Here is a 27,628-nt window from a genome sequence, read left to right on the forward strand (position 1 = left end):
ATACAATATCACCATCACCTCCTGCTTTTACAATCCTATGTAAACAGAATAGGTTGTGCTAAGGCAGCTTTTCTGAAGAACTGCTTTGTATGTGTGTGAAAATTTAAGGATCCAAAGGAGGATATAAATTCCCTGTATAGCTCTTGGAACAACACTCCTATGCAGCTGCTGAGGAAGAAGCAGAGTTGGCTGTTTTAGGACAGAGAAAAGAAAGGTTACAAAAGTATAATGGCCCACTAACTTAGCATGTATCAGAAAAGTGATTGCTATGTAAGACAATCCAGCTGCCATTCTGAGCTACAGTAACCAAGCCACTGTTACTTATTTTACTTAGCAGCTTGTGGTACTTATTTTTACCACTTTACTTAGCTGGGGTTAGGCCTCTTGCTGCAGTCCAGTTTTGCTGAAACCTTTTAGCAATGACAAAGATGCAGCTGAGAAGATAAACAGATGACGGAAAGATATAAAATGCATAACAGAGTATGAAATGTTACAGGCATTAACTCTGTTAGCCTGGAGAAAATAATGTCAAGGGGGGACATGACTGACAATCCTTCAGACTGCCGTGAAGATGGAAAACAATTATGCTATTTTACCTCTAAGAATAGAAAAAGACAGAGTGGCCATTATCCAATACTGAAGTAAGCATGTATAAACCCACTGAAATCTCAACATCCGTATTAGGAGAAAAAATAGTGCTGTGAGAATATCTCGATTCTTTCTGTTTCTCAATTCTTTCAGAAGTCCACTGTTTCAGCTGTTTCTTTGGGGGTGGAGGGAAGAAAAGTCTAGTGAAAGGGACTGCAGAAGTGAGAGTGTTGAATAATTTTCTGCTTGGGGAAGTGGAAAGGATTCCAACTTGCCCTTTTAAGTGTAGGCAGTGGACGAGGGATCTTTTTTTCTTCTCCCTCCCTCCCTCCCTCCCTTCTTTACTATAAAAATGCCCTTATCCCTGTACCTGCTGCAGCCCAGAATCTTCTCCAGCCTGACAACTCTTTCTGAACACCCACGAGACTATGGGACCTCTCCTTCTCTCAAAGGCCTTCAGGACATGCTTCTGGGCTGCAGAAATCTCTCTGTAAAGAGTTCCAAGCAAGGAGAAATGATGCTTTAGAAAACCTTTAGAAAAACTCTGATCTTGCTTTCAGTAGCACAGAGATATTTGCAGAGAAGCTTTCCACAGGGAGGCATTCAGAACTCTTGCTGGTAAAATGTCACAAAAATAGGATGGGGAAAAATAGAGAAACATGGGTGACTTCACGTCAAAGTCACGAAGACTGTCTGAAATGAGAGGAGAGGTTGCAGGCATTCGGATTGGGTTCCATTGCATGGTATAATTGTTCCAGCTCCTACCTGGAACTGGCTGAGGACAGCTGAGATGAAGAAATCAGAGCAACTTTCAGCAGTGAAAGATTTCACCCTTATCGGGGTGGCCAACTCCAAGAGTTCTGGGGGGCCAGTTTCCTGTCCCTAGATGATGATGATGATGATGATGATGATGATGATGATGATGATTATAACATTTCTATGCTGCCCCTTGCCGAAACCTCGGGGCGGAGGTACCTCCCCCCACAATCCTGGCTAGATGCTTGCAATTTAGCAGCAAAATCTAACAGATACCAGTTAGTACTGGCCCTACTAAAGCCTTGAGATGCTTTTCCACTGAAAAAAGGGGGCAAACTAATTTTTTTCTGCCATGGCTGCACCACTGTGGTATGGTGAGGAGCCTGCAGAAGAGAATCAGGGAGCAAATGCAGCTCATGGGAGATGTATTGCCCACTCATGGAAGATTTGGAATATGTTTTCTGATGGAACTGGGAAATTCCTATCACCGTTTTATTGCAAATAGCTGAGAAAATTCTGTGAAAAGAGCTCAAGAGCAAAGGTTATCCCAAGGTACGAATGCCTTTCCTTTCAAACAGCAGAGTTGGAAGGGGCCAAGAAGGCCATCAGGTCCAACCCCCTGTTGTTGTTGCAGGACACCAATTTATACCATCCTAATTTGAACACTTTGTCCTCATTTTACGCTTCGACAAAATAAATAAATAGAACCTTATCGATGTTGCATAATGGATATTTTGTATGAATATGCCATCAAGATATTAGAGAATACTAATGATACAAAGCTTGTGCATTTCATCACTTCTTTGTGACTCTGACCATGGCCTACTTAATACAAACTGCAAGATCAAATCTTAATACAAACTGCAAGCTCTTCCTGGACCCCACCAGTTAGGGCTGAAGGTAGAGTTCCTAATCCCACACACACAAAATGTAAAGACATGAAAAAATATCATATAAGGAAGAAGTCTAGTGGCAGCCAGATTTGTATCTAATTTTGTTTGCAGAATGCAAGCTCTAGTTAAAAGTGATCTCTAATTAAAACAACAGCTATAGAAAACAGAAATAAAAGCACCAGAGGCCCCAAGGAAAAACGCTCTACATGTTCTACATCTGGTTACCATTTTCATGTATAATTAAAGGACCCACCTTTTTAGCTACTAAAGTATTTTTGAAAACTCATTTGGACACTGGGTGTTTTGTTCTTTTCAATTCTGGGGGGTAAAGGAAACTTCAGTAAAAGGGAGGTCGCAAGAAGCTCAGCTTTGATAAATAAGAAAGTCTGAGAATTTTAAAGCAAATTGAACTCATGTTCCAGCAGTGTAAACAATCCAACAGAGTTAAGGTCAAATAAACATGGCTAGGGACCCAGTGATGCTAAATACCAGCAAAATATCTTCTTGTGCTATTTATTTATAAGTCTTTCTTTAATATCTACTACAGAAGCATATAAATAATAAACTTCTACAGAAAAAACAGTAAGAAGTAAATAAGAATATTTGTCTTTCCTTATTTTCTCCTAAATAGAAGATCCAAGCACAACAGACAGAACAAGGAATGTTAGCATCTCTTAATTCAAAACATATGTTGCAGGCATTAATTTGTGCATTTCAATTGCATGCTTTAGTTCTGTCTTTTAGCAAAAGAAGTCCATAGAGTAGACTGCAAAAGCATTTAAAAAAAAATAATGTCCATTATATATTTAGTGTCGATGTTTGCAATTCAATGCTTTTGGGTCAACAATAAAAACTTCATGCAGTACAACTCTATGTTAGATTTGAGAATCAATCTCTTTCTCTCTCTCCCGCTTCAAGAACAATCTAAGACACATAGTAAGTATAATGCAAAAAGGAAATGTATTAATATCTGTGACCTAGTTTGAATTATGTCAAGAATGGAGGTAGACTGAAGAATTTATGGATAAAAACATTAAAGGCACAGTCCTGTGCTCCTGAAGTTGTCAGGGGAGGAGAGGTGGCATAGAATCCTTCGGCATGATTTCTGAGCTAGGACCTGGAAGGACAGACCTCTTCCTATCTCACAGCCAGCATGAAAGGGGCCATGCCACCCGCCTCCCCTGAAATAGCAAATATGCCTCAGAAGGGGAGCAAAGGGGCCTTGCCCAGGCCCGGATGCTTGGGCCAAGGACGTCTACTGCTTTCTCCCAGGGACTCAGCTTCCTTTTCTCCCCCTCCCCAGTGCTTTATCTGGATGGCTGAAAAGGGCCATTCAGAGAAATGTCCAGTTTGTGGCATGCCCACAGAGGAGAGTGTTGATGTCATGCTTCATTTGGGGCACAGGACGCTCTGCGTTTGGAGCATCCGTGCATCAAGTGGAGAGGCAACCTAGGAAAGCACCCTAATAGGTAAGGCTAGGGATCAATTGTAGCACTATCTGAGAAGCACAATGTCAATACAGCCATGCTTTTATTTTGTTCATGTACTGGTAGCAACCCAGAGAATTAGGTTAGTACTTCCAATGCTACCAGAGCATCTTCTCCATTCCCCTAAAAATAGACCATCAGCACACTCACAAGCGAGTTTTAGAATCTGGGAAGGTCTTGCAACCCGGCAGCACTTCCTAGCATAAATAGATGCTAGCTGATCCAGGAATTACGTGATAAGCTAGCAATAACATAGCTGGAATAACCCAGTGTATAACACAGCGTATGTTCTTGCTGGGGTGACAGGGAGAAAGGGATCTGGGACCATGGTGGGACTGTCACATAGGCCATTGCCAACAGGCAGACTTGGGGTGAGGGTGACTTGAGGTGCCTTCCACAAATTGGTCATGCAAATTGATCCAATAAAAAGGCCAGAGAAGAAAAGCAATCTAAAAACAGCAACAACCCAGTGATGCAGAACATTCTTAACAATGGGAGTGACATCCCATAGCAAATGCAGCTTGCAGCAGCCCTTCCTCGTTCTGACTAAGAGCATTCTCACCAGATCTCGGAGGATTCTTCCAAAGTAAAGAAATCAAACCTTATCCTGTAAAAATAAGTTGTAACTTAGAAATGAGTTCCTGGCAGAGGCAGTGTGTAGGAAGTGGGACTGGGAATGCCAATATGATGAGCGCATTCTGTACAGTCCTGAGGGTTTGGCCAAAGCAGCAAGGTTACGGGCAGAAGCAGAAAACCACAACCAAGTAGCTGGGTGCCAATGATTGGTTTGCTGTGAGCTAGTGTGTATATTTGTCTTTGAATAAAAGTGGCCGCTCTCATTAGGCACTCGAGAGGCATTCGACTATTCCTGGAACTTGAAAGTTGCAAAGTGTTATTTACTTTCTTTATTGACAATATTTTATTAGGGGTAGGGTTCTTTATTATTCTTATATTAATAGCCCACCACTTTTCCTTTCAAGGAACTCAAGGAAGCTTTCATAATCCTCCTCCTCCTCCTCTCAATCTTATCCATGCAACCATGAATAATCCTGTGAGGTAGGTTGGGCTGAGAGTCTGTGACTGGCCCAAAGTCACCCAGTGAACTCCATGGCCACGTGGGGACTAGGGCCCAGCTCTCCTGAGTCACAGCCCTGTACCCTCAGCAATTACACCACAGGATGTATCCTGTCAGTATTTCATTTTATAGACCCAAAATATGAATGGCGATAATACACAATTTCACTCTAGGGCTTCATTCACCCTGATCAAGTTCATGATCGGTCCATATTTATCTTTCTGTCCCTTTGGATCATTCAGATAATGGCTTGCTGTATTCCTGATTCTTCTATGGGATATATAACGGCGATTGTAAAGTGTGTCCAGAGGAAAGACAAACACCGTGTGTAGAAATGTCCCCCACAGGAAGCCTATGGACAGCTGTGTAGATCACTTATCCTGTGCTAGCCCTTTCTGTAGCCCTTGTAGATCAGAAGGGCTACCTAGGATATCCCCTCCGAGCTGAGAAGACAAGGAAGTGTGTGACGCCAGATCCCAGAAGGGGAGTTCATGGGACAGGGATTAACTCTGTGTGTTCAGTTCCAACATGCCACTAAATGGGGTGGGTAGCAGGAAGGGCACCTGACTGGCACATTACTTTGCAGGACTGCCCTGCATTAATGCCACAGCTGATCTGGAAAGCTCATCATGCTAAAGACTGAGTGGCTTTGTGTGACATGCAACAGGTTCCAAGCCATGACCATTTTTCTGACTGTTCCCATTTCCTAGCACAGATAGCTTCTCCCCAGTACTTGGCATTTGTTTAAAATGATGCCTTCTTGCCCCCTGCTTTCAAGTGCGAACAAAACTAGCATAAATCCAGTTTTACTTGTGTGTGAATCAGACTATTAACTTCTCATCGAGCTTGTTGCCCCTCCACCTTTAAACTTTCAAAATTTAAATATACCAATAGTCTTAAATGTGACTCACTAAAGAAACAGATGGTGCTAATTAGCATTTGCATCCACTGACAGCTGAATTGAAATCTCACATTCCTGGTGTACTGTCAGTCTTATAAGTTGTATGGATTAGACTGCTTGACATTGTGGAAGACATTTCTTAGTCTACCAGCTGGCACTGAAGTACTAATAATTCATAATTTAAAAGTCCCTTTTCATGCCCTCAGTAGCTTGTTGTCCAAAACAGAAACAGTATAGCATAGTTTTTCTTAGCCATGGTAATCAGATTTTACTAGTCATCTTTTCTCCCCTCCTCTGTCCTCCAGACCCTGGCCTGCCCATTCTATACATCAAGCTGCTATAGCGGAACATCAAAAAAAATAACACCCCTACATCTCTGTGACATGATTCAAATGCACATTTCATGGAATCTGTCTGTTGATTTCATTTTGAAAAACAAGAAATAGTATGCAAGATGATGTGATCTATCACCAAGCGCAATTTTACAACAATAGTTTTCACTGTTGTTTTCCTCATTATGTCAAATGTTCCCCAAAGTACCCATATTTATTTTCAAGCTGGGTCTTTGCTTTGCTGCCTCCACTTGTGGCACATTTCCCACTCCAAAAGCTCTTCTGATAAAAGAATGTTTGTCTTCTACTCCTACTAATTCTTTGTCCATCATAGGCATTTCAAGCAGTCCATTTCAGAGTTGCATTCAGAAGAATGTATTATCTTCCTACTATCTGCTATCTTGATGGAAAAACTGAACTCTGTATCAATGAAAAGTTATTTGTAACTTTACTATCCAATTAGTCCAATATGCTGACAAGAACTGGACTGCTTGAAAATAAAATTAAGGGCACCATCCAGCATGGCTTTCCTAACCCACCAAACTGGGAGGATTATGACATTCAGTGGAAGATGCAAGGTGGGGGTTTGCCTTGATGCTTCTACTGCCATGAAAAGACTTGAATTTGGACATCCAAGTCTTGGTGTCTGTTCACAAGGAGAGGCTGAAGTGCTGCCTGGGTGCATTATATCCCAGGAAACCTTGATTCTCCCCTTACTGCTTCCCATAATACTCCTCAGCACTGGCTCTAAGCACCAGACAGGGAGCACCAAGGTCAGAATCCCAGTTGTGATTGTAGAATGTGTTTCTGAGGTCAGAACTGGAACATCATCTTTTCTGTGGCTGTCTAGACAGTATTTGCCAGCCAAGCTATAGGACTGTGCCCTACGAGTCAGATCTTATGAACCGACGTAGTGAGACTGTCCCTTGGAAGGTAGGAAAGGGAACAGGGGAAAGGGGTTCAGTCTTTAACACCATTTCTTTTCATTCTCATGCCAATACCATCCAATAGCTGAAGGTCCCTAAGTGGCTTACAAAGATGAAAACCTTAAAAATACCTTTAAAAAGCCACTTGCATATAAACATATAAGCAGGTAGCAACACAGGGAAACACACTGATTTAAACTGTTTTAAAGCTGTTTTGAACAATCATCTGTAAGAAAATCAGGACCCGATTAAATTTTGTGTTGTATTGTTGAATCAACACTACCTTTCCTGCATCCTTGTATTTCAGCAATAAAGTTTAATGTGCTATCCTCTAGTTGTCATTGGACTGCAGATTCCATCAACCCTAGCTAATAGAGGGGGAAGATGGGAGTTACTGTCCAACAAGACCTAGAGAGCTATATTCCCCCCTCCCTGCAACACAACAATGCTTATTAAGGAAAGGAAGGAGTTGGGCAGAGCTGGATATCTCTTAATGAATCAGAGGGCCGGTCAGAATGACCTCGACAGGGTCACATACAGGAAAAATCATGTAAGTCTATTCTAGAGTCTCATCTACTGTACTTCATAAATAAACATCCCCCCCCCCCGCCCACATAAAAAACCTAGGATGGAGATAAACTCTTTAAGAAGAGGTGGAGGTGCAGAAGAATTTAATCCATGTAACATTTACAGAATAATGAATAATTACACTATAATGAAACTAATAATTAGGATTAAATAGCCCTATTAAATAGTGGAAATTCAGAGCCCTTCTCATATAATACCTGCTGTAATCCTAACAAAAACCATCCACTGTACCCGTATTAATATCCCATTACTGCAACTTGCCTCAGAGAACCTAGTGGGTGGTTCAAACACAACACCAAGTCATGAACTGGCATTTAATGACAAACTCCCAGTTCCCTTTTGGCTTCTCTTCTCTTCTTATGTGCAGTGACTTCAACCCATTTTTCCTGGCTTGAGGCAAACCATACTGGGCCATTTCATAGGAACTCACAAATGAGGGTTTGAGCTCCAATTCCAACCTGGTTTGCAGAGCCAATGCAAACAATAGTTTGCTGAGTAGGCAAAATGGCAAACCATGGTTTTCCACCCACTAGGAGGAAAGAAAAGAAGGAAGCAAGCAAGGAAGGAAGCATCATATTGCATGAGTCTCAAGGCCTTATGAATGAGTGTTAAAGGCCTTGAGACTCATGCAATATGATGCTTCCTTCCTTGCTTGCTTGAATGAATGTTACACCAAGCAATGCCTTATCTGAAACAGTTTGGGGAGTTTGTGGTTGAGGTGTCTTTGAAATGGGGACATTTCAGCTTCTTAACTGTCAGCTTTAGAGCCAGCAAGCAAAGCCTGAACTGACAAGCCTCTTTTTTATGCCATATTTCACTAATTTATCATTCTTCTAGTCCATTTTAAACTGGGGGTGTACATTTACAAGTACTTAGTCTGAATCTCCAGTTCATGTGTTGAAAATGTTAATAAAACTTACTGGTTTGCCATTTTTAGTAACCTCACTTTGTGCAATTATGGGAAGAGAAGAAGAGCGGAACTTATCCATTCCATTTCCTATAAATAATTGCTTATCTCCATCCAGCATGCAAACTTGCACAAGCTTGTTTTACAGCACATACATGTAAAATATTGAAAGGACTCCTACTTCAGACTTCAGTATCCTTGTGAATGCTGTGACTATTCAAAGCAGAGGTGCTCAAATACAGAAGCAACCCCAAAGGCTATAAGCTCCTCCACCTTTAAGCAAAGTTTGTTCACAAATGGGAAAGATTGCACCCTAACTCTGTGCTTTTTGCTCTCTGTCTCATTCCAAAACCTTACCTCAAGGAAGAGAAAGGAAATGACTGTATGCAAAAGTTTCCCTCATTGCAGGAGAGATCCCAAAGGACCTTTTGCCTATGGCAACAGAAGGATAAAGTTGACTTTTCCATCAACACCGCAAGCCCTGTGAGAGTCAGCATGACATGGCACAGGATGTGTTACTTCATGACAAGTGGAGGCCCTGCGGGGGTCCTAGTATTGTCTGCAAATGCTGTGCATGGGCCTCTGCCATCTTGCACCCTTTCTCTCTTCCTTAAGGGAAGGCTTTCCCCCCCTTTTGGCTTGGGCAGCAAGGAAAGGGTACACAAAAGAGACAGCAGTAATTAGAGATTTTCAATTGTGTATCTTTCACTTGAAAATCCCCTTCCAGCCTTTTTAAGTGATCGTCATGCACCCTCAAAATTGCCAGACCTTTTCACAGGATGTTCCCTGGGCAAAAGCAGCATTCCTAATTATCTCTTTTCCATAGCAGTGCATACAAATTCTAAATGTTAACAAATTCAAAGGATGCCCATGCTGTTGCGCTGGAATCCATGTTTTCTCAGCTTGGAAAGTCATGCCAGTTCTTTCCCATTGTGCTTCTCTTTCTTTTTTTATAGATGAATTAAACTCTTGGGATCTTTTCATTTGCCTGTCTTCCAACAAAGCTGACCAAGAAACTTGCTTAAACATAATGGAATCGCATCCAGCCATTTCATTGCAGAAGGTACATCTCCAAAGTGTCATCTTTGTCATTAGCCTATCTGTGACTAATTCCTTAAAAAAACACACACACACGTTGACCTTTCCATCTCAGTGTTTGTTTGCTTGTTACTCTATCAAATGCAGGTTCTAGTAGCTTTTTATGCATCCAATATCTACAGGAATTTGATGATATTAGATCAGATGCTTTGAATGAAAGACATCACTGGAGTAATCTTCCAAATTTTCACTGACAAGAGCTAGGGCAGCAGGACTTGAGGGTAAAAACATACAGCTGTCTGATGTATATACCTGGAACATCATCTGTATAGGAACAGGCAACATGACAATAGACATCTTGTCCTAACCTGGTGCTCTCCAGATATGTTGGACTTCAACTCCTGTCAGTCCCAGTGAGCATGGCAAACAGTTGGGAGTGATAGGAACTGTAGTCTAAATCATCTGAAGACACACAATAAGGATAGGTTGGTCTATGGAGATGCAAGGTCCCAGATTCATAAGGAAGGTCTTGGGATATGAAACCTCTTGCCCTTGAAGTCTACTTAGGTTACTTCAAGCCTAGAAAAAAAACCACACTGTTCTCTCCAATATGAGATCAGTGATAACAGAGATCCATTCACACACACAGGTCCTCTTCTCTTATGGAAACCCATTTCTCTCACTGAAACCAACAGGACTTACTATAGCTTAACCTTGGCTGAATTGCTGAAATTACTATTGTGATACCATAATGATCCGTTTCGCTGTCGCTGAATGTTTTAGTTCACTTCACCGGCAATAGGAATTGAGCTCTCACACATTGCAGGGAAATAGAGGACTCCAAAGAAATTGAGGCAGGAATATCTCATGTCTACTGTAAACATCTCTCTTAGTTAAGTGGACAGCTGTGTCCATGAACAGCAAACTAAACACTGGTATCACTTCTGGACTGAACACCACAATGTGAACTATTCATTTCAGAAACCCAGCCAATATCAACAAGGTTTTTTGCTACCTTCTAAGTAGCAAAAATTACCTACTAGCCGGTGTTTGCCTAAACATCTGATTACAGCATTTAACTAAGTGGGTAATAGTTAAAAAGAGAAAAAAGTTAAGGCTGACTAAAAACTTCCAGGCAGGTTGAGTCCATGTCTGACTCAAGCTATTCACATCCTGTGCAAGAGGAAGTTTCCCATCTAACCCTACTGCTAACCCCAACCCAGACATCACTGAGTGCACAAGTCCTCTTGCCATCTTTACTTCCACTGCTCCTTGCCTGCATCATCACGTTGGCTGGGAATGATGGGATTGGTTGTTTTACACCAAAGTTAGGGGAAGACTGATTTAGTAGCACATGAAAATGATTCTAAAGTTACAAAGAAAAACATAGATAACCTGAATATATCTTCTTTTCAGGCAAATGCCTTCCCTCAAATACAGCACTTACTTTGCAGAAAGGAAGGACTGTGCCAGCTAGTGAGAACGTTTCCAGGTAAAATTCTGATTGATGCCAATAAATTGCTCCATTTGGCTATCTTTGAATCACTTTCTTGATAAGGTAAAGATGTTGGAATATAAGTGCACGTTGCTTCATTTTGCATTGCTTTTGGAAATAACTTGGGAGTTCCTAATTTTAGCTCAGCCTCATTTATACAAAGAATTCCTCAGAAACATTTACAGTACTCTGTTAAAGGAGACTGTAAATCTTAACATTCAAAGGTTTGATTTCCTAGCCTTATACTAAGGCCTGCTTCTTCACTGATGGGCTCAAACAAGTTACTTTATGAATGTGCCTAGCAGCTTCATTGGTTTGAACTCTTATTCTAAAGTGGGGGCAGGATCATCAGTCTCGCTCAGGAAACTAGTGTGAGGGATTGAGAGGGCTTTTAAGAACAACATCTTGCAGTGACTTTAAAGTAAAAAATGAAATAGTTGATAGGAACACATTTAAAGCAATGCACATCTTGGCCTGCAAGGGTGGCAAACCATTTCATGAAGGCTGTAGCGCTTCTGGGAGCAAGTAGGAGCTCACATGATAGAATGTTCCCCTATGCAAGATACAAATCCCAGCCTTGCATCTAGAAGACTAAACTGGGGAAAGGGATTTCAGACGTAGCTTTCTCCCTGGTGTGTTAGTTTTCTAGGTGCAAGGAATTATTTTGTATGTTAATAACAACAAAGAATCTTGTGGAAACTTAAAGACTAAACATTTATGATGCTTTCATCCAGAAAAGTTTGTGCCAAATCAATGCAGTAGTGTTAAAGTGCCACAAATCTCTTTCTCAGGTTTGCTGAAATAGGCTAATATGCCAGATTTTGTATGTAAGTATTGATATGAGCCACCAGCGATAGGCTGAAGTAAGGTATAAGTTTACCACTTTGGTGAATACTATGAGGAGTTGCATATATGCCAGTCCATATTTTCTTCATTTTCATCCCTAAACTCTCAAAATATCAGAATGTTATTTTGCCTTTGAACTTTATATGTAGCCTGAGGTGGCTTAGTTGCCCTTATGTATTATGGTATGAAACTGAGAGAGCCCACTAAGGATAACTCGACACAGTTCAAGTTGGGAAGGATGAATATTCTGTGCTCCTCTAAAATTTTGCAGTTTCTTTAGGTCTAGTGAACCAGAGATGAAGAGCAGCACTTAATCTGGGGGTTGGTTTACTCAGCATTTGTCCTGAGGACCTCTTCAAAGTGCTAGGAATTCTTCCAGAAACATAGGAACTAACAATAACGACAAGCTACTTTGTTCTGAGTGGTGTATCTTGATCCTATCACCACCAATGTGTTCCTGTGGCCCCTATCTAGAAGACGATTGGCTTCTTCAGATCCCCAGCTCTGAAACTGGAAAAGAGCTCAGGGCTAGGGGATCTGAACTGGCATGCCTGTCTCCTGAGAGTGCCAGTGTGGAAAGAACCATGCTGGCTGTTTTTCTGAGGTCTTTAGAGCAACCTCGGAGAAGCGGTAAAGGGGATGTTCTGAGGGGGTCGGGAGGTATCCTGATGACACTCCAGCCTCCTTGCCTCCCCACCCAAAGTGCCTCAGTTAGCCAAAACAGAGCTAGCTGTCCTAGCTGACTTGCAGGGTTGGAAAAGCAGGGAGGTGAAGATCACTTCCCTGCTACTCCTACCCTGCATTGGATACCCATAATCCTAGGTATGCAGACAACCCCATTGGATTGTGCCTTAAGTAACCAGAAGTACCTCCCATTGAGATACAGTGTTCTTCCAGCTATTGGCTTTTGAGAACCGTTTTCTCTGTTATTGCATTGGTGCTGTCAAGCTTGCATGTCCTGAACTTTCTGCCTGTCACATACCTCCTTGAACAGGAGCACTGGAACTTTTCTGCCTGAGGGTCAAATTCAGAGAAGCTCTTGGAGACCACATTCCTGTGGTTAATAAGGCTAAGTGCAAAAGAGAGAACCAAAATAACAAGCCTACCAGTACAGTTTAATTTAAAGCTCTTAATGCCAGTTACTAAGCCTTAGAAGAGGCATTTCAGCCTTTGAGGATGGAAAACAATACTTCAAAACAGATCAGTGGCCAATTCTGGAAGGCCAGATTAGGTGCCCCAGAGGGCCATACTTGGCCCATGGGTTCTGCAGCCCTGCCTTAAAGATACATATTCTCTGTCAGAATTTTAAAAATGGAAAGCTTATCCTGTATAAACCTGAGACAGAGTTGGCAGGCTTGGATAGTTCAGTGGTGGAAAATGAATTATTCAAACAGTGAAACTATCCTATCCTAACCCCTACCATGTATATCAGAAAGAGTTATGAATCTTCTGGCTTCAAGCCACCTCATGCGGACAGAAGTACGTCAAGGAGTTGTTGTTACAATCTAGAGGTTCCAGAGCTCTCATACAAACCTGGACTCATTAAGAAAACATATTATTTTTAAAGGGGCCTTAGCACATCTCAACAATAAATCCTGAATGTTAATTCAGGACGACTGATTATGAAATATGAATAAAGCACTTTTCTATTGTTCCACTTTCTCTTGGCTCTTCATCAGGATATCCTTCACATTGTCTGCTGTACTAATTTCACTTCGTTTTGTTTATTTCCTGCCATTAATTTCCTTTCCTATGTAAGTGTCATGACTTTGGAATTAGGGAGTTCTGGCCTGTGTACTCTTCAAAACTCTTAAAATCCCCTTAGATTTCTGTTGTGCATGAGCAGTGTGAGGTTAGACCTACCCACTTTCCCCAAGCTGGTGCCTGCAGATGTGTTGAACTGAGGCTCCCAGCATACCCAGTTAGCAGAGCCAATGGCCAACGCATCTAGAGGACACCAGGGTAGGAGAGCTCAGTTCAACACCTTTCCTCCCTATGAAGTGGTAGATGCACTTAATCAGGACAATCACAAAGGGAGGATAAAAGATGGGGGAGAGAGACAGATTGGCAAAATGAAGGCTATTTTCTCCTATTAGGCACCTTAACAGATTTTGTATAAGATCCAGCCAAACCCAGCACCTTTTAAGTCCCTCGAGCTTTGTGGAATGCTTTTAAGCAGATGTTTCATTTCCACATTGCAGAGGACTTCAAAACATCCCCTTTTGACTGGATCGTGGCTTCAGCAGATTCTCTTGGATCAAAAAGTGGGAATGCTGTCAGATCATCTGTCCTTAGTGAGCCTCTTCTAAGACAAACATAAACTTGTTCCAACTTTGGCTGCAGTGCTTTCAACATTGCCTTTGTATGGCCAGCCTCCTGCTTTTCTAAAAGTGCTTTTGAAACAACAATTTTGCCACAAGCAGCCTCTCTCCCTTTTTCAATCCTTCTCCCTCCCTCTCACTCTCCACCCCCCCCCCCCCCGAGTCCCTCCCTTCTTATCCATGCTCTGGCCTGATGAGGGCATGTGGTAAGCCTGCCGTTTAGTTGGCTGCTAGCCACTGTTCACTCCCATATTCCTACCCACAGAAATCTGGCTCTGTGGTCTGCATCCTCGTTGCATCATGCAGCAGAGCCTCTAGGGCTTGGACAGCTGCCACTGACGATTTGTCTTCATCCTTGTGGGCTCTTCTTCAGTAGCTGAATTATGAACTCAAGAAGACAGCAGATGTCAACGTTGCGGAAACTGGGGCCCCTTTGGAGGAAACCTGTCCAGCCACACCTTCTTAGAGCTATTCGCAGATGCGTGATTTGCGAGGGGATCCTTGGAATAGGTTGCGCTGTCTGACATGAGTCACAGAGTTTCCTCCCCTTTCCAGTTATAGTTTCATAGCAGCAGATGGTTGACAAGCACTATCTTCTTTTTGGTATTCAGCTGCATTCCTTCAGTGGGCTGACTGTCCAGCAGCTGTCTTAACAATCCACAGGGTTCTGTCCCCTTCTTGGATTTCCCTGCACAGTGGGCTGGAACCCAAAAATCCATTCCAAGAAGCACCCTTCTCCTAAGAGGAAAATGTATGGAAACTGCCCTGTGTTGTGTAAATGTTACTGACACAGTTGTGAAGTTATGATTGCTAAAACTTGAAAAGTGTCCTCAGAAACCAATTACTGCCAAACTGTTAGAAGGATACCTCCATCAGCAACTGTGGGGGATTTCTCTCTCCCAGCTTCAGGGTCACTGCAAGGAAGAAAAGGTTTACTTTTCTGTTAAGGCCTGTTCGGCTCCTGGTTAGCCAGCTATTTATTTTATTATTTACATATTTTAAATTTCTAATATAACATCTGGCTCTTATAAAATCTCATGACAGTTTACATATAAAATTAAATGTCCCTACACACACACACACACACACACACACGTGTTATTTGAATTTTTATAAAACCTGCCCTTTGATCGTTTGTCAGAAGGTACTTAGGAAGCTCTTTTGAAAGACAGGGTATGACCTAGCAATAGTTTGTTTTGAAACTGAACAGATATTACTAATATTTTTCTTCCTCACCATGGATTAAAGAAATTCTCCTATAATGATGATAATCATCATTAAACTGAAGGTAGGGGAAGAAACTTCTCCTGCGCATGTACACACACCATGCATCTTCTGCTGCCAGGTAGCAGATGGAGAGTATACTGTAACAGGTACGCAGCTGCTTGGTCCAGCTGGCACTCAGTGCTAATAATCCACGGATCTGTTGCTGTGGAGATCTGCTGGCAGTGTAGATGAGTGGATCCTGTGTCAACAGGGCTGCATTTCTTCTCTGGATTTCAGTTTGCACTTTAAAGGAGCTCTCCAGGGTGCTGAACCCTATCCACAAAGTTATTTTGGAACCATGGGTCTTTCCTTAAAAGTATGGTGTAAAACCTGAAGTGGTTCCACAGCGAGTCTCCCTGCCAACAGACCACCTTAGCAACAGTGCAGCAGAGTATTAGCAGCTGAACAGAGGAAACCTCATTCAGCTGAGCCCTCTTTGTGCTGCCCTGCACACCCTCCTAAACATATTCCTGCATGAAAGTCAGGAACAGTCCCGGCCTACTAATGAACCACTGAAGCCAAGTCAGTACTATATTCAGCAGACCTGAATCCCTCCACTGCAACTCCATTTTTGCAGACCCTGGGGTTCCCAAGCCTGCTGAAATTTTCCTCTTGGGTGTGGATAGTTGCCTGTTTTGCTATTTCAAGATCCATGCTGAGTGAAGGAGTTCAGGGTTATATATAGGTGAGATTGTTAGCTCTAGTAGCTCATTGTCTACACATCATTTACACCAAGCTACATTTTCTTTACTTTATGACCACATCAAATTTGCCCAATTTGCTATAGCGTGCTACTGCGATAGATTATTGTGTCTGCCAGTCTTCAGCAGAAGCAGTGATGAAATTTGTATTCTACTACACAAATATGAAGAAAATTCATGACCTTTCAAATAGCCCTTATCACCTGGTTCTAAACTATGTTTACTCAGAAAAGGTTTCGCTTATTTTACTTCCTAGAAAATATGTCAAGGGACTACAGAGCCTTTGCATGAGGAGTTGTTTATGCATGAAGTCATGCATTTTCTAGGAGAGAAGTAGTGCTTTATGGGATCTCCATTTTGCAGTGTTCATTTCTGAGGTCTAAAAAATAAGATTATTTGAGAAATAGTGCTTTTTATTTTTCTAGGCTCATGTCCTATCCTTGTGTCTGAATGATTGAAGGTTACATTCTGCACTGAAGGTTTTTCTGGTTTTCTGTCCTAACCACTTTGAAAACCATGGAAAATTATCAAACTGTACTTCAGAACAGTCAGTTTATTCAGTAGATAATTTGATTCATATGTATAAGCTTTTTAGAAAATCTGAGCTGATAAACTCTGCAAAATAAATAAATTTAAAGATCTCTCATTGTTAGGCTGCCTTGTTCTGTATTTTTCAAACAAAATACAGCACTAAACTTTTTATTTTTATTTATTCATTTATTTATTGATCTATGAACCTCTTTCAAACATATAACCAATGTCCATATGATAATACTTCCTGTAATATTGAAACTCACACTGTAAAGGGACAGATTTTTATATCAGCTAAGCAGCAGAGTTTGGACAGAGAGGAAAGGAGACTGGATTGCCCTGTTCAACATTAATGCAAAAGTGAGAGAGATTTTTAAAAAGGCATTAAAAAAACTTTTAAAATGTTCCAATGAAAGAAAACATTTTTGCTGGTGTCTAAAAGAATGCAACATTGGTGTTATTTGCATGTGAGAGATAACTGTTTGCAGACATAAGCAGTTGATTGAAATGTCTGCTTACAAAACTCTTTTTTCTGTTGATGAGAAGAAAGAATAAATCAACATGGAAACTTAGAATTTTCTTCCTCTAATGCAATCATTAAAATATTCTTCAAGAGCATCACAGAACTTAAAGGATATAGCTTGATTGTTCCAAGGTTTTGGAACAGGGTCATGGATTAAGTAACTAATGTAAAAAGACACAATTTAATTTCCCTGATATGACTCATAATGTGGTTAACATTTGCTCAGGATTTGGGTGCTGAATCATGCTTCAATACTCTACTATAAAAATTGTACAGCTGTCTCAAATACGAAAATATATTTGCATGCCAACCCTCTGTGCCAGCTATGTGGTGAATGACTTTTTTTGGGATGGGGGTTAAACCCGAATATGGTTGATGGAGAATTGAATCACGGAAAAAAGGATTTTACTTGCAGAGATAAATCCTAGAAACATGGCTAAATAATTCACATGTTTACTATGGTGAATGTTCCTGGAGAAAGATGACATGATAGATGACATGATTGGTTGATGGTTTGCCATTTTTACCATAGCAAAACACAGGGATGAGGCTGAAGAATGGGGCTTCACCTATCATCTAATTGTGTATTGGTGATACCCCTATAGGCAGCCTGGGGTGTGTGATTTTGACCAGAAAAAGATGCCCTAGTGAGAAAGTGTTAGATGTATTTCTTCTCCATTGCTACCAAACTGGCTGAAAAAAGCAGCTGGGCAGCTTGTCTATGAAATGCACAGATGGATGTTCATGTCATGATATCTCTTCAAATACTGAACTAATTTACGAATTATGTTGGAACCAATTTGATAGCAAAGACTCAGAGGTGCCAAGTAAAGCAAGAGGACTTGTTTTATTTTATCTATTGCTATTCCTGCTGAGCAGGACCGCATGCAACTGCTATCAAAGGAAATCCTTAACTTCCTGAAGGGAAATAAGATAAGGCTACACAGCTTGGTGTTCTTCATTTTCAAATACCCACGAACCTCCAATATTTGAGCACCTGATTCTTTTAGTATCCCACTGTAGGGTCTCAGTGTTCTGATTCAGATCACATGTGAAAACCAAAGGCAGTTCCTGTAGCATTTTCACAATTAGTACCTTGAAGAAGTCTATAAGCAGCACATAAATGAGGCATATATTGAGTGCTTGCTATTCCTCACTCACATTTGCTTATTAGTTTTTCAGGCAAAACAGTGACCCTCCAATTTTGCTTCTGTGTTTCATTGGCACTTTCAGAAAATTTGTTTAGAGAACAGTAAATGCAGAGATAAGGGAAAATTATGAACATTTAAAAGTGCAATTTCCTCTTGCATATTTATAGTATTTCACTATCTCACAGTGCAACCAGAGGTTATAGTGGAAAGGCAGGAAAGGAAAACTCAAGTAATGCTTGGATTTCATTCTGCAATAAGTCCAAACACAGATCCAGGGGATTATCATCCTCATGTAGTGGCTTCCCAGCAGATAATCTTGGCCTGTATTGAATCTAAGTAGAGAGTCTCAGAAGGTCACGCTCTTTGGTAGTCAGATCCAAACAGACCAAGTAAGCTTCCTAGAAGCCAGTGACTGGGTTATATGTCACTTCAAGCTATCATGTTTTTTTCCCCATTGTGAGCTTGCATTGCCTGTACCCAGTTGTGGTATATCAACCCTTCCCAGAAACCATGACAAGAAACAATGGTCTGTTGTATAGTTTCTGCTATCATTGATTGACAGTTGTTCTTTCTAGACCTGGGAGCTCTATTTTAATCTTCATGGCTGGAAAACACCATGCTCTTCCATGGAAAGAGTGGCAACAGAAGGGGACACTCCAGGCATCTCTTCTCTACTACCCATTACTTCCTAGCTATACATACATCACTGCTTGCTTTGTGTGTGTCGGCTTAGTGCTCTGTATGTCCCTCTATTTACTTTCTGAAATTAGAGAAAGTGGGTAATTGCATGGAGAGAGAGGTGGAGACCTACAGCAAAAGTAGGTCTTAAGATTAACATTTAATCTTAATGTTAAAAGAACCCTTTTGGTGATGGGTTGACTAGGAAATGTTAAAGAGATGGAATATAGACATGAGGTGAAAGATGGAGAACTTTCAAAACCTCAGCAGACCAGTCACGAAGAGGCAGCTAAGGGAACAATTCAGTAATGGAGGGGATTTTGCTTGAGGGGCTGCTGGAATGTATGATTAGAGCTGGAGGATGTGATTGGCCAGGAAACAACAGGACTGACTGGGGTTTCAAATTGTCCACTGGGGAATATATGCTCCGTTGCCACCAACCATGGCAATCCTGCAGCCTTGCTTTCTGTGATGTGTCAACCCGCTCATCATGCGATGTTTCCACCTTCGTTCAGGACAGTAGTTGTGTGAAGGCATGTAGCTTCAGTATCCTGAAGTATTCATGTGCTGCAGTATCCTCCTCGAATAAACCAGATGGCTGCTTGCATAAAGCAAAAGCCTGGTAAAAAGAAAGCCAGTGCTGCAGGGCCGCTTTTGCTCTTTCAGGACAAACTGTATTTCTCTTATCCCATCTTATCACCATCAATAAGATAGTTCAAAAGCACCTGTGTGGACAAGCCAATTAATATTTAGGCTTCTCTGTTTTCTCTTCTGCAGAAGAAAAACCTGCAATATATGCTGGCAACCAGCTCAAAAGTGAGAATTAAAAGAGATTAAATATACAAGTTAGCTATTATGTTCCATTGCCACAAATCAGCAGCTGTTTTAAGTGCTGCTGAGAAATCACTTATTGCCAACTCTTGGTCCTAGCTCACTTGCTATCATGAGAACTTTTTCCAGAAGAGCTGCATGAAAAAAATGATCACTCTCTCTCAAGGGACTTCCCACATGGCAGTGGTGAGCGACCAAAGGCCTAAAATAAGTTGGACCAGCACATGTCCGCCTAGGAGATCCTCTACCTTAGTCACTTTTACTTTGTACTGCTGCAAAACTTTTCTGAGGCAGCTACTGTGTAGGCATGACTGAACTCAAGTTTCAACATGCCAAACCCTCCTCAGAAGTTCTCTGGGCCAGCAGCAGTCACAATGAGCGTCCACCAAGCCAGAAAAACCTTAAAATAGAGTCAGGAAAAGTGAGGTCTACAAACATCTGACAGCCAGTGTGCTGTAGTGGTTAAAAGCACAGGACTGGAACTCAGACAATCTGAGTTCTGGTTCTCACTCATCCATGGAGCCAACTGGGTGACTTTGGCCATGTCACAGACTCTCAGCCCAACCTACTTCACAGGGTTGTTGTGAGGATACAATTGAGAACAGGAGGAGAAGTACGGAAGCTTCCTTGAGTTCCTTGAAAGAAAAAAAGGTGGGATACAAATATAATGTATGAATGAATGAGTGAATGAAAAATATACTGAAATTAATGTAGTTCACTAGCGAAGTTCATGCCACTTAAGGGCCCAGTCTGGCCCTCTGGGTTTTCCAAGACCACCATGTCCCTTTCCCCTGGCCAACTTCCCCTTTCCTACAACTGCCAATTATTTGGAGGTTTTCTGAGTTTTGCACAGTTTCTTCCTATTCTGAATTGTTGAAAATCTTTATCCTAAGTCTTAATTACTGGCAGTTTTAGGTTAACATGTGCTGCATTTTTTAGCATACCTCCTTTTGCCTTCCATGCACCACTGGAAATCATCCCCAAAGAGTTTTTCCAAAATTGGACTGGGAGAGGACAAACCCTCCTGAGCTATGGAAAAGGAGGTGACTCTGAGAAAATGCAAATTACTCTGCATTTCATCTGCTTTCTCCCGCCCATGTTTATGTTCTACCCAGGATCTACTTTTTTCAAGCATTTTCAAATGAGTGGCAGATTAGCCTGCTGCAATAAAAACAACCAAGAGGCTGGATGATCACAGTTACTGTGGCTCAAGGCCTCTTTATCAGAGACATGGTGTTCTCCTCCATGGCAACCATCGATATTGATCTTGCACTGTTTATAGCAGATTTGATTTATGAAGCAAATGTAGAAAGATATCCTTGGCTTTGTTACTCCGAAAACATTTTTCCTTGGTGTGTGTTTCAAATCCGGAAGATATTTGGTGGCGGGGGGGGGGGGGGGGGCAGAATCTTGAAACTTTTTTTAACTTCAGTATAGATTTGCACAAACTGTACATTGGGAGATGCTTGCTTCTTTCGATCTTCTTCTTGCATACCCTGCTCTCGACTTCTGTAATTGGGCCTTTTGTTCCAGTTAGTCTACAGGGGAAGCACTGATACAAAGAGAGCTGCCATGTGCCGCCTCTGCTAAGGCTCCTTCTGTCCTGTCCCTCGCACAGTCATTTGATCACACTTGCTTTGCCGGATCCGAGGGAGGCAGTTCATTTGCTAATCCCTTTGCCGCGTGTGGAATGTAGCGTTTAAAAGACTCCAGCTCTGATTCACTCACCAAGCCACGTGCACTGCGTGTCCTTAACTATACATAAACAATGATCCTGTTCCACTAAGCAAACATTACAGAACAACCTACATAATGTTACCTATAAATAAATCTCCATGTCTTTAATGGTACTGACTCCCAAATAAATTTATTTATTGCTTTAAAAAGTTGTTTCAAGCCTTAATATAGATTTTCATCAGCCCTGCTTGTTCTCTAAGAACCAGTTTATGAAGCTATTTGTATGCAAATATAATCTTGGATTTGTATGCAAATACAATATTGGATTCTATGAACACTGAATTATGATAGCTGAGACTATAACCATAGGGAATCTCACTCATATCAGTGGGACTGATTTTTGCTTAAACTTGCACATAACCTAATGAGTGGAGCTGAAAAACTCTGTCAATTATTAACACAAATTGGAAGGGAACTGCCAACATTAAATACTGCAGTCTAAATGTGCTTTTGCTGCTGTTATGTGTACTTTGAGGGTATTTCCATGTCATGCTACCCGAGGACAATTTACACAGAGGTGCGCAGGGTGCAACACATTTCAAATTGCTTATGGGGAGACCCATTCAGCCTTATGCACATCTCAGGCCTGTCTCTTCTTCACTATTGGCTGATGGCGTGAAGCCAGCTTCCTGTCAGATGCCAGCATCTCCTGATCAGTGGTTCTCGTGAGGTCTGCTGGAGGACTTTGGGGAATAATTCCATGAACTGGCTCTTGTAGCTAATGACTCAGGCTATAGGAAAACATTAACCTGGACTAAGGGAAATGGCACCCTGCAGAAGGCAGTGCAGGAATTTACCAAGCACATTAGGAATTTGTCAAATCCAGTGGAGGCTCGGTTTCCAAATGGTGATTGCAGACTGAACAAGTCACTTTACTCGTATTTCTGCTCCCTGCCAGCTCAGAGACCTGTGTTTCTGTCGCACATCAACACATTTTTGTTGCAGCCAGTCTTCGGGTTTTCAGAGATGCGGGTCAGCTGTTGCTTCTTTGCCCCAGCATGCCAGGAGTTATCTGATGCCTGCAATGCCGACCACCTGGGGCTCATTCAGTCTGCAGTCTCCATAACTGTCGTCAGAGCACTGTGACTAATGTCTATACCTTGGCAAACTACTTCGGATCATGCACAGTTGTGAACAGCATTTTTGTCACCAAAGCCTTATTCTTGGGGAATCGTTAGAAATCCTATAGCCTCCTTTATGATTTTATGTTGGCAAATTGAAATAAAATGAATCTGTTTAAGGGCAAGTTGTACTAATCACTTAATAAGCTTAGCACTGTGTGGTCTCATGCTAAGTAATGAGATCTGGGAATAATAGGAACAGTTTGACTTCTCCCTTACTTAAGCATTTGGAAATGTCTAAAAATGGACTTCGCTCTGGTTAATAAAAGCCACACCACATATGAACAAAAAAGGCTTTGTGACAAAGACGGGTGAAAGCAAAGAAGGAGAACACCCTCTGCTGGCAGATCTCATCACAGTATCGCTGCACTTCCATTTCTGCAGATAACTTCAGTGAACACGTTGCTAAAGCCACAGTGCACAGAATCTACTGCTTTCTATTCAAAATGCTCCAGTAATTTCACTTCATGTCCCATATCATGCAACATGCAAAGGTATCTTAAGTTCCATGGGAATGAATGGGATTTTCAGTCCAATCCTGTGCATGTTTACTCAAAAGTACTAGTCACTTTTCTCAGTGAGGCTTACTCCCCAGAAAAATATACGGAGTGTTACTGCCTCAAGTGTATTTAGGGGCTTAACACCTACTATTTCAATTAAGCCATTTTTTCTGATTTTTTCCCTGATGGCCACAATCCATTGCATAATGATTCCAGGGTGAGCATGATTGACATCTCTTGGAGTGACTTTCAAGTGACTTTCAAAATTAATATTTTATTGTTCTGCATTTAGCAAATAGTATGTGGTTTCTGTTTTGATGCAATGAATGCAACAAGGTAGCAAGGTAAATGGTCTGTGGTTGGTTAATTCTTTGCCTTTATCAATATGGCATAAGCTAGGCAGATTTGGACCTAAAAGATACCTGCATGGATCAATATTGGCAATCCTATGTAGGCCACTCCAAACTTTTTGAAAGAAGAACATCAATATAACAAGTGACAGCAAAAGAGGGAATCAAAAATATAAATCGCATTGCACTATGAAAGGTTTTAAAAGGTGGGGAAAATATTGATTAAAAAATAGATTTCTTTGCAGTTCTTGAAAGGAAAAGCATTCTCTACTTCCACCCATCTTCTAATTTGGATGTTTCTTCTCTGCTCAGAATTGCATCTTCCAATTGCTCTTCCTGCTTGCCCAGAATCAAACCTCATACCTCTTCGCACTGTGAAGCCCCACGATGATAACAAAATGACAAATCTGACTCAAATGCTGCGTTGGCCAATGAAGAAAATTCAGCAGTAAGAGAATGGGTTTATGTTCTTAACAGAATATTTGAGGGTGGAATTATCAGCAACATACAGGGACTAGTGGGAGTAACTGCAAGGAGAAAGACATGCATAATTCTTTCCCTATCCACTAATTGCCCTCTTCATTTTCAATATGTAAAAGCACCTCCCTGTAGCACATCACCAGTTAACCTCTGCAAATACTTTCCACCTTTATTTTTCAGTTATCCTGGGAAATGCAGAGCAGAAAGGCCATGCTTTTGTCAGGAACCCTGGGGAGCCTGATGTCAGAGGGGCTCCTCATCCATTGCAGCTTTGCTTTTCAGAAGTATAGGAGCTTCCTAGGAACTATCCATGGTCCTGAACAGTGCCAGAGTAGGTTCAGCACCACGGGCAGATCCAGTAGAGAAAAACACACAAGTCTTCTTCAGAGTCTTTGGAACATACTTCTCCTGTGGCAGAGGAGAACATATTTGTCCTTACCTCATGGCAGCTTTGTAAAACAATGCCTGTGGGATTGATTAAGAAATTAATTAACACAGCTATCAAATCGGCAGCAAATCCAGGGCTAGTCTGGCTGTGCAGCATGGTGAAGCAACCGGCCTCAGAGGTAATAGAGGAAGGCAAGAAATGGTGTCTCAGTAGTGAAGAGGGAGCCATTTGGATTCTGCCTCAGGTGAAAACTGTCTTGGGTGCGCACTGGAAGGGTCTCATTAGACACCATTACCTCCACCCAGAAGGACAAATTTGGCACCATCCTTCTGTCAGTATAATGGCAACTTCTAAGACCATTTTATAGAAAGGAATCCTAGCAATGGTGAGTCATGCTCTGGTAACCTCCCAGTTGTATTATTGTAATGTGCTGTACGTGGGACTGCCCTTGAAAACGGTCCAGATACTCCAGCTGGTACAGAACAGAGCTGCCAGGCTGCTGACGGGGACCAGTCGTTATTCTCACATAACGCCGGTCCTCTACCAGCTACACTGGCTTCTGGTTGAAGTGCAGGCCCATTCAAGGTGCTGATTTTAACCTATAAAGCCCTGAATGGCTTGGGACCAGGATACCTGAAGGAGCGCCTCTTCCCTTACATGCCCTCCCGCCCCTTAAGATCTGTGAAAGAGGCTCTGCTCTGGGAACCCTCCCTGAAGGAGATAAAGAAAACATATACCCGGAGCAGGGCCGTCTCTGCGGTGGTGCCCAGATTGTGGAATGTGCTCCCTGGAGAGGTACACCTGGTGCTGAGTTTATATTCTTTCTAGTACCAGGTCAAAACCTTTGTATTTAATCATTATTTTAAAAATTAGTATTTTATCATTTTGAACAGTCACTTTGATTTTGTCTTTTATGTAAACTTTTATTGAATTATGTCATTTATAAATGTGATTTTACTGTATTTCAATTTTATGTATTGTGAGCCATCCTGAGATGCCAAGGCATAAGGGATGGCATAGAAAAGTTTTAAATAAATAAATAAATAAATAAATAAATAAATAAATAAATAAATAAATAAATAAATAAATTTCTATAACATTGTGTTCTAATATTCCAGACAGAAGATACCCACTGAAGTTGACCACAAAGAAACCTTTAGAATCATCATCAAAGTGTATGTACTGGTAACATCATTAACACCTTTAAGAGCATTCATTCATTCAACTGGTATTGCCTGGCATCCACCCAAGAAGAAGCACTGTACGATCAAGGTAAAATGTTTTTCAGTGCGATTGAAAAGCTCTGGGGTTGTTTGTTAGATTTAGTTTGGTTTTCTTTTGTTTTCCTTTTCCATCTAGATTTTCTCATAGAGGTTAATGTAACATGATCTTTCAGATCTTTACTACTTGTGAAATGCAGCCCATCAGTCATGTATGGGGCCTTCCAGGGGTCCAGTAACTTTCTAGAGATGATACTACCTGGTTCTAAAACAACAGATCAAAGGAGAGGCAGTTGCTGATTTGGATCATCAGCCCACATCTAAATTTTGTAGTATGTGCAGCAACTGCATAGCCTTTTTACTTATACCTAAGCTTAAGCAAATACAGGACAAGGAACCAGGAGCAATCATCTTGCAGTCTAGAGGTAGTGCACAGGACAGGATGTGGCCCTTTCCCTTGATGCTCATGTAGGATCTATGGAATAAATCCCTTTTCACTAACTGGCAACTGGGAGCCATCCCGAATGAAGAAAACATGGCCACTGTTCTTCTAGTAGCTTCCAGGTTGTGCTATTGCAGTTCATCATATGTAAACCAGCTTTGAATTCTATGCAGAAATAGCAATTTAGACCTTTGACTAAGAACAGGTGCCATGTTCAGCCCAAGAGGGAAGAAACCCCACCTTTGGAAAGTCCCCAAAGAGTAAGAATAGTAGATGCCCCCAAGGACCCTAGAAATGCTGCCAAAAGCCCACCAAACAGAGACAGCCAGGGGTGATGTCCATGTGTCACCCAAAATTGAGAGTTCAGTGAACTGCAATAAAATGGATTTGCTCTCAGCATCCACCCTTGCATTACAACACATTAATTAAGGCATTTATGTAGTAAGCTGCAAGCTACACCCTGACCTGGATCCTGAGTGGGTGATTCATCCCATGCTTAGGGCAATTTAATGGAAATAACCAGAGATTTTTGCTTCATAACAACTAGGATTTCATTTATAACCAAGTGAGCTGTAAACAGTAGAGGGTAAGGCACAATAATACATTTATGGTGGAAAAATTGATGACATTCTAGTCAGCACTTGAACCTAATGATGAATGACTACACAATTGCATTTGGTGTTCTTTGAAGTTACTTTTCTGGGTCTATTTTTCGTTCTTTATGGCTATAGTACTAAGTCCTGTGCACTGTTCAAGGACAGTGGAAAGAAAATTATTGTGGAATAAACTTCTTTGGCTTTTGTCCTACTGCAGCAGAAGTTCTAATAGCTCTTCAGTGACCAGAAACAGAGAAGGCCCGTTCATCCTTAATAGCTCCATGGCAATGCCCAGAGCTGTTCCTGGGCTCCTCCAAGGCCCTTCCAAACTGTATTTGAAAAGCTGGCAATTGTAGTCAGAAAACAGAATTGGTGGAACTCAGAAGCCCATTCCAGCATGAATGGAAACATTTTTCATTCATGCAAAGAATTCTTTTGAGCTAAGACATACTGAAAAAAATATTGGGTTTGCACATATACAGGAAAAGCCATCTTAATTCATGATTCAGCATGATGTCACCTTCTTGAAATACATTAGTGATGTGCAGAGAATAGTAGTACAGACTACTTTTTTGAAGTTTTCACCAAAGTTTTTACTTGTCTTCTTTGCATAGCAATATTTATGTTCCATTTCTTTTCCAAGTTATCCTGTAGCCAGTTCTTTCAGCGTCCAATAGGTGGAATCCGTGTGTTAGTTAGAGTCTTTATTTCATCTAGGCTGAACATTACAAATGTAATCTAAATCTCCTTTGACTGCTGTGATCTGTTTTTAAACTGAGCTTCCATAGCAGAACAATCAGACAGTGTGATCAAAGAGAAGCCTTACTTTCTTGTTATGACTTGCTTAATAAGAAAGTAGTGCAGTGTGGTTGTGAGAGTGTTGCCTGGGGCTGGAGAGTCCCACATTCTTGTCCCCACTTGGGCATGAAACTCACTGGGTGACTTTGGGCCACTCGCTGA

At 41.4% G+C, this 27,628-nt stretch overlaps 1 protein-coding gene across 4 annotated transcripts in view; it reads left to right on the plus strand.

Moving 5' to 3' along the window:
- Positions 1-27,628, plus strand: part of CPED1 (cadherin like and PC-esterase domain containing 1) — a 111,191-nt gene that overhangs the window by 18,943 nt on the left and 64,620 nt on the right. For all 4 annotated transcript variants that reach the window (XM_044423116.1, XM_044423117.1, XM_044423119.1 and 1 more), the window contains 4 exons: positions 9,410-9,516; positions 10,908-10,983; positions 23,855-23,990; positions 25,529-25,682. In XM_044423116.1, the coding sequence (XP_044279051.1) occupies positions 9,410-9,516; positions 10,908-10,983; positions 23,855-23,990; positions 25,529-25,682 (473 nt within the window). The remainder of the gene's footprint in view (positions 1-9,409; positions 9,517-10,907; positions 10,984-23,854; positions 23,991-25,528; positions 25,683-27,628) is intronic.

The sequence above is a fragment of the Varanus komodoensis genome, unplaced genomic scaffold (genome assembly GCF_004798865.1).
Source record: "Varanus komodoensis strain SLA01 unplaced genomic scaffold, ASM479886v1 scaffold13_1, whole genome shotgun sequence".
Taxonomy (NCBI): Eukaryota; Metazoa; Chordata; class Lepidosauria; order Squamata; family Varanidae; genus Varanus; species Varanus komodoensis.